Source organism: Pyrgilauda ruficollis, unplaced genomic scaffold (assembly GCF_017590135.1).
Source record: "Pyrgilauda ruficollis isolate IOZ18807 unplaced genomic scaffold, ASM1759013v1 scaffold222, whole genome shotgun sequence".
NCBI lineage: Eukaryota > Metazoa > Chordata > Aves > Passeriformes > Passeridae > Pyrgilauda > Pyrgilauda ruficollis.
In genome coordinates this window covers 7,415-19,569 of record NW_024521651.1, presented here as the reverse complement: position 1 = coordinate 19,569, position 12,155 = coordinate 7,415, and the positions used below count along the sequence as shown (strand labels likewise).

Here is a 12,155-nt window from a genome sequence, read left to right as displayed (position 1 = left end):
AATGGCAGCGCTTCGCCCCCGCCCCGCTCGCACCGTGCCCCCCGCCCCAGGTGGGCACCGGGGGGCACCAGCACCCCAAAGCAATCAATAAATCAAATAAATCCGTGTGCCACTCGCTGAGAACTGCCCGGCGGCGCTGGCCTTTCCTTCCTGCCCCCGCCTTGGGGGGAGGACTGGGAGGTGGAGAGCGTTTGGGTGATAAAATGGTGCTTTGGTGTTTTATAGGGAACGTTGTGAGTCTGGTGCCATGGGATGGGGCAGGGTCCACCTTCCCCAGAAACAGCCACCCCACATGGCAGGATCCAGCCAGGACTGACCTCTGATCCCGGGCTGATCCCCCCTGCAGGAGCAGGACCACCCCCAAGGGGCTCAGAGCCCTTTTCCCCTGGGATGGACACTGGGTTTGTTTCACGTGTCTTTAATAGAAACCGCCGGCGGTGGGGCAGAGCCCCGTACAAAAGCTGGCTGCAGGAATCGGGGATTGCATAGACCGAGGTGTGGGGGACCCCCCACCCCCAAATAGTCGCCTTTTAGAAAACAAAAAGCGTCTCTGAATAAAACTCTCCTGGTACAATAAATACTCTGGTGCCACAGAGCTGGGGACCGTGCACCCGCCTGCCCTGTTTGGGATGGCCCTGCACTGGGGGGCCACCACTTTGGGATGAGCCCAGTTTGGGATAAGCCCAGATCTGAAGCCCCCAGCTAGGGATGGTCCTGGTTTGGAATGCTTCTGGATCAGGATATGGGGTGCCCTGGGTCAGGCAGGAGCCCCCATGTCAGGATTCCAAGCCCTGGGTCAGGATAGCCCGGTTTGGTTTTCCCCGGCTCAGAAGTCCCTGGGTTGGGAGCCCCCAGGTCGGGATGTTCCTGGTTTGGGACCCCTGGTTCAGGCACCCTTGCCGTGGGACACCCCACCTTGGGGAGCTCCCCGATCCGTTCAGAACCAGCTGTACAGCTGCTGGGGGAGTGGTGCCCCCATCCACGGCTCAGAAGCTGGACTCGGGCACGGCCGGGGGCCGCAGGGGCACGGGGGGCTGCCGGCCCCGCTGGAGGGTGGCCCCGGGGGGACCGCGGGCGACCAGGGGCGGCCCCGCCGGGCCCCTGCCCAGCGAGGCGGATCTGCGCAGCCCCGCCTCGGGCCGGGGGGGCAGGCTGGCCGAGCTCCGCGACCGCCCCAGCGCCGAGGGGCCGGGGGGGCAGCGGCCCGGGGGGACACCCGCATCCCCCTGAGGTCCCGCGGTCCCGGGGCTGCCGGGGCCCGGGGGCGGCCGGCGCGGGGTCCCCTCGGCGCTGGCGGCCCGGCGGAGCCGTCGGGGGGCGCGGGGGGGTCCCGACTCCCCCTGTCCCGGGGGTCCGGCGGGGGCGGTCCGGACGCTGAGGCTGCGACCGTGCAGCCCCTGCAGACCCCGCACCGGCGGCCGCGCCTCGAACCCGCCTGCGGGGAAACCACGGTCAGGGCGGGCGGGGGGCGCGGCGGGGACCGGGGGCTGGGCGTCCTGAGCCTCACCGTTCTCCGGGGCGGCGATGGAGCCCGAGGGGTCGGGGTCGGTGCGGGGGTCGGCGCGGGGCTCGGAGGCGGCCAGGCGGAACACCCAGTGCCCCGCGGCGGCGGCGGAGCCTGCGGGGAGCGGCGGGCGTGGGCCGGGGGCACCGCCCGGGGGGACCCAGCGCGGGGAGCGGGCCGTGGGACAGGGTGGGACAGGGTGGGCTGGGGTGCGCACACACGTAGGAATGGTGCAGCAGGTCTGTGTGCAGGGGGCAGAGGCAGGGTGTGCATACGGGTGTGGGTCACACGTAGGGCTGTGTGTGACCACGCGGCAGTGCCGGGGTGCGGGGCACAGAGATTTGGGGCTCACCCGTGCCGGAGCCGGCGGCGCGGCGGCGCTGGTAGAACAGGATGTAGGCGCTGCGGGTGCTCACCTCGGCCTCGCGTACCCACTCCACCCGGCTGTCGTCGTAGCTGTACCAGCGCCCGTCCAGGGCATTGCAGCAGAACGCTGGGGGCGAGGGGCCACGGGGTGAGCGGGGACGGGGGCTCTGTGCCGGGATGCCCCGAGCCCCGGGGTGCAGGGGGAACCAGGAGCCCCATGGTGCAGGGACACACCGGGAGAATGGGATGCTGCTGGGGGACACATCCCGGCGCCCTGCCTGTCCTGGGGTGGCTGCAATGCCATCCTGAATGTCCCCTGCACCCCAGCTCCTTTCTGCCCCGCCGTGCCCCACGGCACCCCCACGGCACCCCCATGGCACGCGCTGTCCCCAGTGTCCCCGCTCACCGGTGTAGTGGCCGCCCTGCATGCTGCCGTGGTGGTTGCAGACGGCGTACAGGTCGTACAGGTGGTCGCGGGGGCAGCCCGGGGGCAGGCGCAGGGAGGGCTGCCAGGGCGCCCAGCGCCCCAGGAGCTGCCCCCCGGGCTGGCCCCGCTGTGCCACGTGCGGGGCCATGTCCAGCCCCCGCAGTGGGAACCTCACCAGCGTGGTGAGCTTGTGCCGCTGCTCGGCCACCTGCCGGAAGCGCTTCAGGTGGATGATGAGGATGTCGGGCAGCGTCCACAGACTGAGCTTCACCGTGCCCTGCTGGGGCACCTTGCAGTGCGGGCAGCGCCAGGCATCGTCCGGGGCCAGCTGGGGACATCACGTCATGGCCACCTCCCTCCCTGTCAGCCCCACCACCTGCAGAGCCACCCCCAGCACTGCAAGCGCCAGCAGCCCCTCTGCCAGGGGTGGGCAGGGCGTGGGCCTGCCTGGGGTGCCCGTACCTGCTCCTCCTTGGTGTAGAGCTGGAAGCACTCGTCCAGGGTGCAGCTGTGCTGCTGCCCGTGCGCCTGCTGCTGCTGCCACACGCTCTCCGCGTCCTGCACCACCTCCTCCTGGATGCTCCCAAACAGCCTGGGGGGGGATGTGTCACCCATCAGCGAGGGTGACCCGAGTGCCGGGGTATCCCCCCAGCCCAGGCACAGGGGACTCACCGCTCTTTGGTGCTCGTGTCCCACTCCACCGTCAGCCTCACGTGGGGAGGGCCCCCAGCCCCACACAGCTGCAGGGCCCTGAGGGGAGGACAGGGTGAGATGTCCCCAGAACCCCTGTCCCCATAGGGACATCTCCTCCCATGGTGCCAGGCAGGGACAGCCACCACCTCCCACAGTGGGAACGCTGGGCCAGGGACCCAGTGCTGGGGCAGCAGAGTGACCACCACTGTGGCTACCCAAGGTGTCACCGCTGGCCACCCATGGGGACAACACAGCCATGCACAGGGACATGTGATGCCATGTGTGACACATGGCTGGCCCCAGGGGTTGAGGGGACATCCTGGGGACAGTCTCTGCAGCCCCTTACCTGTCAATGGCAGGGTGGCAGAGAGGACGGGGATCCTGAGGGGACAGGTAGGTCCAGGGGGCTGAGACCCCAGCCAGGCGGATCCGGAAAAGGGCTCCCGTGCCCTGTGAGGGGAGAGGGGGCTGTGGGGTCACCAGGGGACAAGGATCCCCTACCCAGCAGCAGCACCTGGCCAAGCCAGGCTTTGGGACGTGGGGCAAAACCAGCCCCCAAAATTTGATGGCTTGGAGGCGACAGGACTGGGCTCACCTGTGGCCGGACCTCTCCCCGCAGGACCCCCCTCAGCTGGGCCAGGATGTTCTGCTGGAGCTGCTCCCAGGAGACGCCGCGCTCCTCCCGCAGCACCAGCGGCGGCCCGAACCTGGGCACAGGCAGGAGGGACACGTGGCTGGGTGTCACAAGGGCGGGGAGTGGGTAGGACAGGGTGACAGGCAGGTGACAGGCAGGTGGCAGGCAGGTGGCAGGCAGGTGACGGTACCTGGCGAGCTGCGGCCCCGTGCCCACCGTGTTGCAGAGCAGCAGCAGGATGCGGCTGCCGGGCGCACGGTGCAGGCAGTCAGAGGAGCGGGCGGCGCTGGGCAGCAGACGCGGCCCCTCCGGCCGTGGCACCGCGGGGGACGTGGGGAGGCTGCGGGGACACCCTGCGGGCCGGGAAATGAGGGCTCTCGTTAAAGCTGGGGTAATTAGTGCCATGGCCCTGCCCAGCACCACCATTCCCACCAATCCCAGCAGAGAGGACATGGCTCCCAGTAATCCCAGCCAAAGATATCCATTTCCCACCAATCCCAGCATATTCTGCCTCTCCCATTACCAGTGGGGTGGAGCTGCCTCTGACCAATCACAGCAGAGAGGATCCACTGCCCCACAAATCCCAATGAGGGGATCCACTCCCTCCCACCAATCACAGTGAGGGATCCATGGCCTCTCGCCAATCACGGGGCCGTTCCCTCTCCCCCGCCCAGCGCCAATCCCAGCACAGCCCGGGAGCCCTCAGCCAATCCGCGCGGGGCGGGCCGGCAGCCGCAGCCAATCGCAGCGCGCGGCGGTACCTGCGCGGCGGGCGGGCGGTGGCTGGAAGGCGTAGACGGGCGCGGCCTCGCCGGCCGCCCGCAGCGCCTCGGGGTCGGACAGCGAGCGCAGGAGGCCCCGCGGGGACACCTCGGCCAGGATCACCTGCGGGACGGGTGCTCAGCACCGCGCGGGCCGGCCCCGCGCCCCGTTACCTGCTTCCCGTGCCCCGCTCCCCGTTACCTGCTTCCCATTACCTGCTCCCCGAGTCCCGCGCCCCGTTACCTGCTTCCCGTGCCCCGCTCCCCGTTACCTGCTCCCCGCGCCCCATTACCTGCTTCCCGTGCCCTGCTCCCCGTTACCTGCTCCCTGCTCCCCGCGCCCCGTTACCTGCTTCCCATTACCTGCTCCCCGCGTCCCGCGCCCCGTTACCTGCTTCCCGCACCCCGCTCGTCGTTACCTGCTCCCCACTCCTCGTTACCTGCTCCCCGCTCCCTGCTCCCTGCTCCCCATTACCTGCTCCCTGCTCCTCGTTACCTCCCCCCCGCGTCCCGCTCCCCGCACCCGTCTCCCCGCTCCCTGCTCCCCGCTCCCCGTTACCCGCTCCCCGCTCCCCGTTACCTGCTCCGCGGGGACGCGGCCCTCCCGCGCCACCATCTCCCGCAGGTCGGCCACGGTGCCCAGCAGCGGCACGGCCAGGCCCACCCGCACGAAGCGCCAGCGCTCGCACTGCAGCACCAGCGTGACGTTCAGAGCCCTGGGGACACCGCGGGGACACAGCTCAGCGCGGCGGGCACCGCCGGGGCAGCCCCGCATGGCACACACCCAGCGGACGCCACTGCCACCTCTCCCCAGGGCTGCCGCTGCCTCCGTGCTCGTTATTTACCCCCAAAAATGGAAATTTCTCTGGTCGGAGCTGCCGTCCCGCGGGCTCACCTGGTCTGGCGCAGCGGGATGGGCAGGGAGATGCACAGGAAGGGGTCGAAGGTGTTGCTCTGCTTCAGGCAGTGAGGGCACGTCAGGGAGGACCTGGCAAGGGATGGGCAGCGTCAGCACAGCGGGCACGGCCCCCCGAGAGCCCACCCTGGGGCTGATCCCAGGTACCACAGCCCAAATCCACCATCCCAGGTACCACAGCCCAAATCCACCATCCCAGGTACCACAGCCCAAATCCACCATCCCAGGTACCACAGCCCAAATCCACCATCCTAGGTACCACAGCCCAAATCCACTATCCCACGTACCACAGCCCAAATCCACCATCCCAGGTACCACATCCCAAATCCATCATATCCGGTACCACATCCCAAATCCATCGTATCAGGTACCACATCCCAAATCCATCATCCCATGTACCACAGCCCAAATCCATCACATCAGGTACCACATCCCAAATCCACCATCCCAGGTACCACAGCCCAAATCCACCATCCCACGTACCACACCCCAAATCCACCATCCCTGGCACCAGCAGCCACCTAGTTCTGATTCTTCTCAATTCGTTTTTCTTGGAGTTTTTTGGTTCTTTTTGTTTTTTTTTTTTTTGTTTTGGTTTGGGTTTTTTTTGGGGGGGTGTGTTTTGTTTGTTTGTTTGTTTCTAATTTCTTTTTTCCCCCTGCCTTTTTGTTCAACAAAAAGGGAAAAATCATGGATGGAAATCCTCCCCATTTCATCCCTTCCCTGGGCTCACAGTGCCCACCCAGGGCTCACAGAAGGGCAAAGCCCCTGTGGGCAGATCCGTGCCCCACTGACCTGTACTGGGCCTGGAAGTGGCTCTGCACAAAGCTCTGCCCACGGGGATGCTGGGTGCCTGGGGGGGACCTGCTGGCACCACTGCTCCCGTCCTTTCCAGGCTGCAGGAGCAAGAGACAAATGGTGAGTGGGGTGACAGGGTGAGGGACATGTCCTTCAGGGGGTCAGGGACACGTCCTAGTGAACCAAGCCCAGCTTTGGTGTCCCTATGGCACAAGGATGGGCTGAAGATGATGCCACAGAGACTCTGGCACCTGCCTGCCTGGCACTGATGTGCCCTCCAGGCAGTGTCAGTAAAAAAACCTGAGCTGTTCTGGGGTAAGACAGTGACTTTCTGGTGTCTCGATGAGTAAGATTGAAAATCACGGAGGATTTTGGCCGAGAGGTGGATTTTCCTCAATGCCATCTGCTGGCACCAGGTCCTGCTGAGCCTGACGTGTCCTGACGGTCTGCCTGGCACTGGGGGTCCATCTGGTGTGGCTGAGAGGGGACCTGGATGGTGTCTGTGCCCTACAGGGTCCCCAGAATTCCCCAGAAATCCAAGGGGTGCCTCCTCCTCCAGCCCTCCTGGCAGCCAAGCCTTGGTCCCCACTTTGGTCCCTCCTCACCCCAGACTCTTCCCAGCCATTTATTGAGGGTCACACCCCTGCCAGGCATCCTTCCCCAAGGACAGGGCCATGCGGGTGGCATCACCAAAAGGAGCCAAAACTGGGGATGCCAGGCAAAACCGCGGGTGCTGAGGGACACACAAAGGGTCCCCTCCCCAGAGCCAGGTGACACAGCCTCCAGGTGGCACAGCCAGTGTCACACCACAGCTCATGACACACGTGGGCACCTGACATTTAACGGGAGCTGCCGGGCTCTCCCAAAAAGCCTGGGGCATCTGAATGCCCCAGGGAAAGGTGGCAGGGCTGAGGACAGCTCAGGTCAGTGCAGGGATGGCTGCAGGGCCCTGGCCGGGCAGCGCAGCCTCTCCAAAGGCGCTGGAGATGGGCACCACAGCCGAGCTCTCCCTGAGGGACAGAGATGTGCTGGAGGCTGGGCAGGGTCTGCCCAGGACCCCAACCTGCACCCTCGGCACAGCCACAGCACTCCAAGGTGGGCACAGGGAGGGGGAGCTGCTCCCAGGCTCCCTGTGCCCAAGATGGGAGTCACCCCAAAGCAGGGACAGGTCACTGCTGGGCCGGGTGTCACTCCAAATCAGAGACAGCATGCTGCTGAGCTGAGCTCATGGGTCAAACAGCAACAGCTCAAATCGATCTCCTGCAACAGGCGGCACCCGGTGGGCAGCAGCAGGCAGGGAAGGAGCAGGGAAGGAGAGGGAAGGAGAGGGAAAGAGACAGGAGGAGGCAGGAGGAGGCAGGGAGGACCAGGGCCAGGGCCAGGGCAATGCCTGAGCGCAGATGGATTGAGGAAGACTTAATTACTCATTTTGCCAGCAGCAAAGCCGCCGAGCTGTAATTACAGCGGGCTTAGCTGGAGGCAGGGAGGGACGGGGGGGCTGCATCTCCTCCTCACCAAGGCCCAGGATGCCTCCAGAGCCGGGATGCTCAGCTGGATGGGCTCCTGCCGACAGTCCCACTCTCCCAGCACTCCAACTCCTGCCCAGCCCCGCAGCACTTGGCTCCCACCATCCTTTCACCCGCACACCGACCGAACCGCAGCACCCCCATCCCCACCGGGCGGGGCCCAGCTGCATCCCACCGCCCGGCAGCACATCCCGGTCTCCCTGGCCCCAGACCTGGCCCGATCGCCTCTCCCGAGCCGGGGGGGCACCCACCTGCGAGGGGCCGCGGCTCTGCTGGGCGGGGGAGGCGGCGCCCAGGTCCTCGTGCATTCGGTCCAGCAGCCAGAGCAGGAACTCGAGCGCGTCGTGCTGAGCGCTGCCCCGGAACTGCGAGCTGTGCTTGGAGACGATGTTCTGCAAGACACGGGTGGGGCGGGCTCTGATGGACGGGTTCTTGCTCAGCACCCACCCCAAAACCATCCCTGCTCCATCCCTGCAACAGCCTGTGCCCTCGGCCTGCCTCTGCAGGACATCACGGCCACCCCGGGGCCAGCAGAGCAGTGGGGACAGAGACAGAGGCTCTGTGGTGTCCCAGCTTCCAGCGGCCAGGAGGGGACACAGGGAAAACCGCAATGAAGTCCAGACGGGCAAGTTCAGCCATGGGGACCCTCAGGTCCCGCATGCCCCGAGTGCTCCGATGGCATCAACTCCGTGTAGCCCATCCCAGGGCAGGGCTCAGCTTCCCGGAGCTCCCCCGGGCACTTCGCAAAGTTCAGAGGCAGCAGCAGTTTGTTGGCAGCACCAATAAATGTCACTCAGGCAGGGGACACGTGTCCCTGGGCGTGGGGAGCTGCGATGCCAGGCTGGACGTGCTGTGATGGCCCTGACACCCTGTCCCCTGGCACACTGGCAAGCACCCAGCAGAGGTGTGACACACGCTCAGGGACAGAGCCTGAGGCCACTGAATTTGGCTCCAGGGACAACACCCTGCCTTAGCCGTGATCACAGCCGGCAGCAGCTCACCCTCAGTGGCACGGCCGGGGCTGGGAGCTCACCCACCCGCGGGAGCTGCGGGGACAGCAGCCAGGCCAGAGGGAGGTGACAGCAACAGGGCTGGGGGGGCCTGGCAGGGCAGGGTCCACGGGGAGGATGAGGCAGGGAAGGAGGTGATGTGAGCTGGGAAGGGTGGCAGTGGGTCCGGGGGGCTGGAGGGAGCAGTGAGCGGGGCGTGCCGGTTGCTGTGTCCCGGTGTGCAGGGTGCTGTGTCCCGGTGTGCCGGGGGCTGTGTCCCGGTGTGCCGCTGCAGCTGGGGATGCCTCTGGGCCGGGGTGAGCTGGGGCCGCGCGGGGGCCGCTCGGTACCTTGAACTCGGCGGAGAGCTGCGGGGTGTACTCGCGGGTCCAGAGCGCTCGGACCAGGGCCGCCAGTCGGTGCGTGACCTCGGCGCGGGCTCCGCGGGCGCGGTACCGGCCCAGCGCCAGGCGCTCGGCCAGCGGCGCCGTGTTGCTCAGGCACTGCACCACGGCGTTCATGAAGCAGGTGTTGCCGTGGTTCCGCAGCCCCTGCGCGCCCGGCGGCCGCTCGCCGGTGCCGGTGCCGTGCGGGGCCCGGAGGGGCCGGGCGGGAGGTTTTGTGCGCGGCCGGCTCCTCCCCCGGCCGGGCTGGCTCGGGAGAGGGAAACAGGAGGAGGAGGAAGAGGGAGCGGAGCGGAGGAGGGGGGAGCGGGGAGGTGCCGCTGGCGGCACGGGCGGCCGTGCCCCGCCCGCCCCGGTGTCCCCAGCATCACCCCGGGTACCAGCCAGCCCTCCGCGCCGGTATCAGCCGGGCTGAGCCACCCCTCTGTCCCCTCCGCGGCCCCGCGGCTTTCCCGGCACTCCCCTCCCTGCTCCTCGAGTGCTGCCCTGCTGCCCCAGCATCCCTCAGGGTGTCACGGTGTCACCGCGGGATGCCCCAGTTCTGCCTCCTCTGGGCGCTCCGAGCTGAGATAGCGGCACGGTGGTCACCTCCGCACACTCCACGCTGAGGTTTGGGGACATAATGACAGTTCCTTGGCACTGAGTCACAAAACGGGGCTTCCAACGCAGTGCTGGCAGAGTCCAGAGTCCTCGGCCACCTCCTGCCCACCCCACACTGTTTGGCACCACACCCTGGTGTCTGTTTGGGGTTAGGGAGGTGGAGCAGGGTGACAGAGGAAGGGTCAGAAGGTGCTGTTGGATGTCACGGTCCCTCCTCCCAGCAGGGCAAGTGTCCCTGGGCCGGGGTGTGAGCTCGGGAGTGGTGACAGGATGGTGACCTCCCAGGGGCATGCCAGGCTGGCAGCCAGCGGTGTGGCGGGCACGGATCGGGCACAGGGCCGTGTGCTGCCTCTGCAGTGATCTCAGGCTAAATCACCCGGTGCTGAGCAGATGGAGGGGGATCAGCTGCCCGTGGATCCCCAGGGGCGGCTCCACCGCGAGTGGCCCCGGGCTCGGGAGCTGCTTATCCAGAGAGGAGAGAGGATTGAGCCCAGCCGAAATTTCCTCCCGCCCTCAGCCAGCCCTGATCGGCACAGCATGTCCCCTGAGAGCCTGGCTGGGGTCACCCCCTGCCCCCTGCCAGCCCCCCCTAGGGAGCAGCTGCCTTGTAGGGACTGCAGCTCCCACCCGGTGCCACCCCGGGGCCATCCCGGGCACTCAGCCTTTCCTCCCGGGGAGATGGGAATGGCGATGGAGGCGGTCCCTGTGCCCGGGGAGCCGCTCTGGGCTGGGGGATGCAGTGCAGGGGCTCAGGGCAGCCCCTGGCCCCACAGAGCCCCACCAGCACGGCAGGAGCTCCCAGCTCCCCGCCTGCCTGAGGAAAGCTGCTGGCACTGCCGGGGCTCTCGCTGGCCCAGGCACTTGGGGAAGTCTGGGCTGAGCTGAATTCCAGCTGCAAACCCCCCAAACTCAGAGGTTTGACTCCTGGGCTGACTCTGCATCCACTGCTGGAGTTCATTTCTCAGCATCCTCCTGGCCAGAGCTGTGAAATCTATCATTACAAAGCCAATGGAGAAAATGCTGCTTTGGGAAAAACATCCTTAATGTCAGGCTCCCTGCTCCTATCCGAAGGTGACAATCCCTACACAGAGTGTTCCCTGGGACGCCTGGCAGGTTCCTGGCCCTGCTCCAGCACCACCCACTGCAAACCCTGCTGCAGACCCCAGGAGATGGAAACTGGGATCTGCCAGAGCACTCGTGTGGGGCTGTAGGGCCTTTCCTCGCTGAATTCTCTAACAAGAGCAGGTTGTGCTTCATGCAGCGTGGGAAGAATGGGTTTATCTAGAGCAGCTCCCGGCTCACTGAAGAGAAAAGCACTTGTTGTTTCTCTCTGGCCGCTTTTGGCTGCACACTCGAGCCCCGAGCATCCCACGCGAGCCAGAGCTGCAGGGCAGGGAGGGAGAGAGGGGAGCCCGGGCAGGGCCCGTGCTGGGCTGGGGGGAGCCAGAAACCCAAAGCAACTCCTTAAGGAAAGTGAGGAAAAGCCTAAAGAAGAGTGAGGGGAGTGGAGAGTGCAGAGGCAGGAGCTGAACTGAGAGCGGGGTCAGAACCTGGTGTTTGTTAGAGAGGGATGGACGGGAAGGGAGAGCTGGCAAACTCAGCCAAGGAAAATGGCTCTAAAATGAGAGAGCGAAACTGAGCCATGCCAAAAACCCCAGTCCTGCCAGGATTAGGAAGTACTGGGTAGTGAACACATTTTTCCCGGGATCCTGTCAGCCCCCCCATCTGCCCCCTGTGATGTCAGTGCAGGAATTCTGACAGCACAGTCAGCCAACGACTGAAAACTGATCAGGGCCTTTCCAAGCACAGGCAGAGGCATCCCGTGGCTGTCAGTGCTTCCCCCCCAGCCTGGAGCTGGCAGAGGTGCCTTTCCCGCAGGTAACTGCAGTTCATTCCAATTTAAGGCAGTTTGCACACCAGAGTGAGCCTCAGGAATGCTCACCGTGTGAATCTGCCTTTCAGTGGCACTGTAGTTGTCATCTTCCCTCTTTTTCAGGTCATTCTGAACATGATGCCTTCCTCTTCAGGATAAATCAAATATTTATCAACGCTGCAGCATCCGGCACTGCTGGGTTGCATCAGCACTTTCTCCCTAAAATGCCTTTTTTGGGATCTCCTGGCTCTCTCCAGCTCCTGCCTCTCCAGCTGCCATTTCCTGCTTCGGCTTCAGAGCAAATACGGGGTGGGCAAAATCTGAGCGTCAAACACAAGGGAAGGATGGAAACGCTTGGTCCCTGTGATGGAAAATTCCTTGTTGTTATGGCATGGACTGCCCAGGACACCAGACAGCCAGGATGGATGTGAAAACAGAGGGTTTGGGTTGGATTAGGGAGACACGGGGACAGGACAGCCCTGGGCATGGACATGAGTCCCTGTGCCAGGGAGGGACTTGGATTTCAGGATAAAATCCTGAATAGATCTGAGCTGAACTGACTCAGGCCGGAGAGAAATCCATTTCCACGCTGCCAAATCATCTTGATAATAATAACAGCAAAAAAAGAGAAACCTTCCTCCCTGCTCGCTGTGCTCTGCCCTGG

General features: G+C 65.4%; 1 protein-coding gene across 1 annotated transcript; it reads right to left on the bottom strand.

The window, feature by feature from the left end:
• Window positions 1–113: 113 nt before the first annotated feature.
• On the bottom strand, window positions 114–9,264 carry USP43 (ubiquitin specific peptidase 43; the record flags this gene model as incomplete). Its single annotated transcript, XM_041468620.1, has 15 exons — window positions 114–1,435; window positions 1,508–1,618; window positions 1,857–1,997; window positions 2,277–2,625; window positions 2,760–2,889; window positions 2,970–3,047; window positions 3,337–3,440; window positions 3,586–3,697; window positions 3,815–3,977; window positions 4,386–4,509; window positions 4,966–5,101; window positions 5,281–5,373; window positions 6,097–6,197; window positions 7,877–8,017; window positions 8,965–9,264. Coding segments are annotated over 15 exons (2,532 nt in total), but the record flags the coding sequence as incomplete, so codon positions are not given.
• Window positions 9,265–12,155: the final 2,891 nt, after the last annotated feature.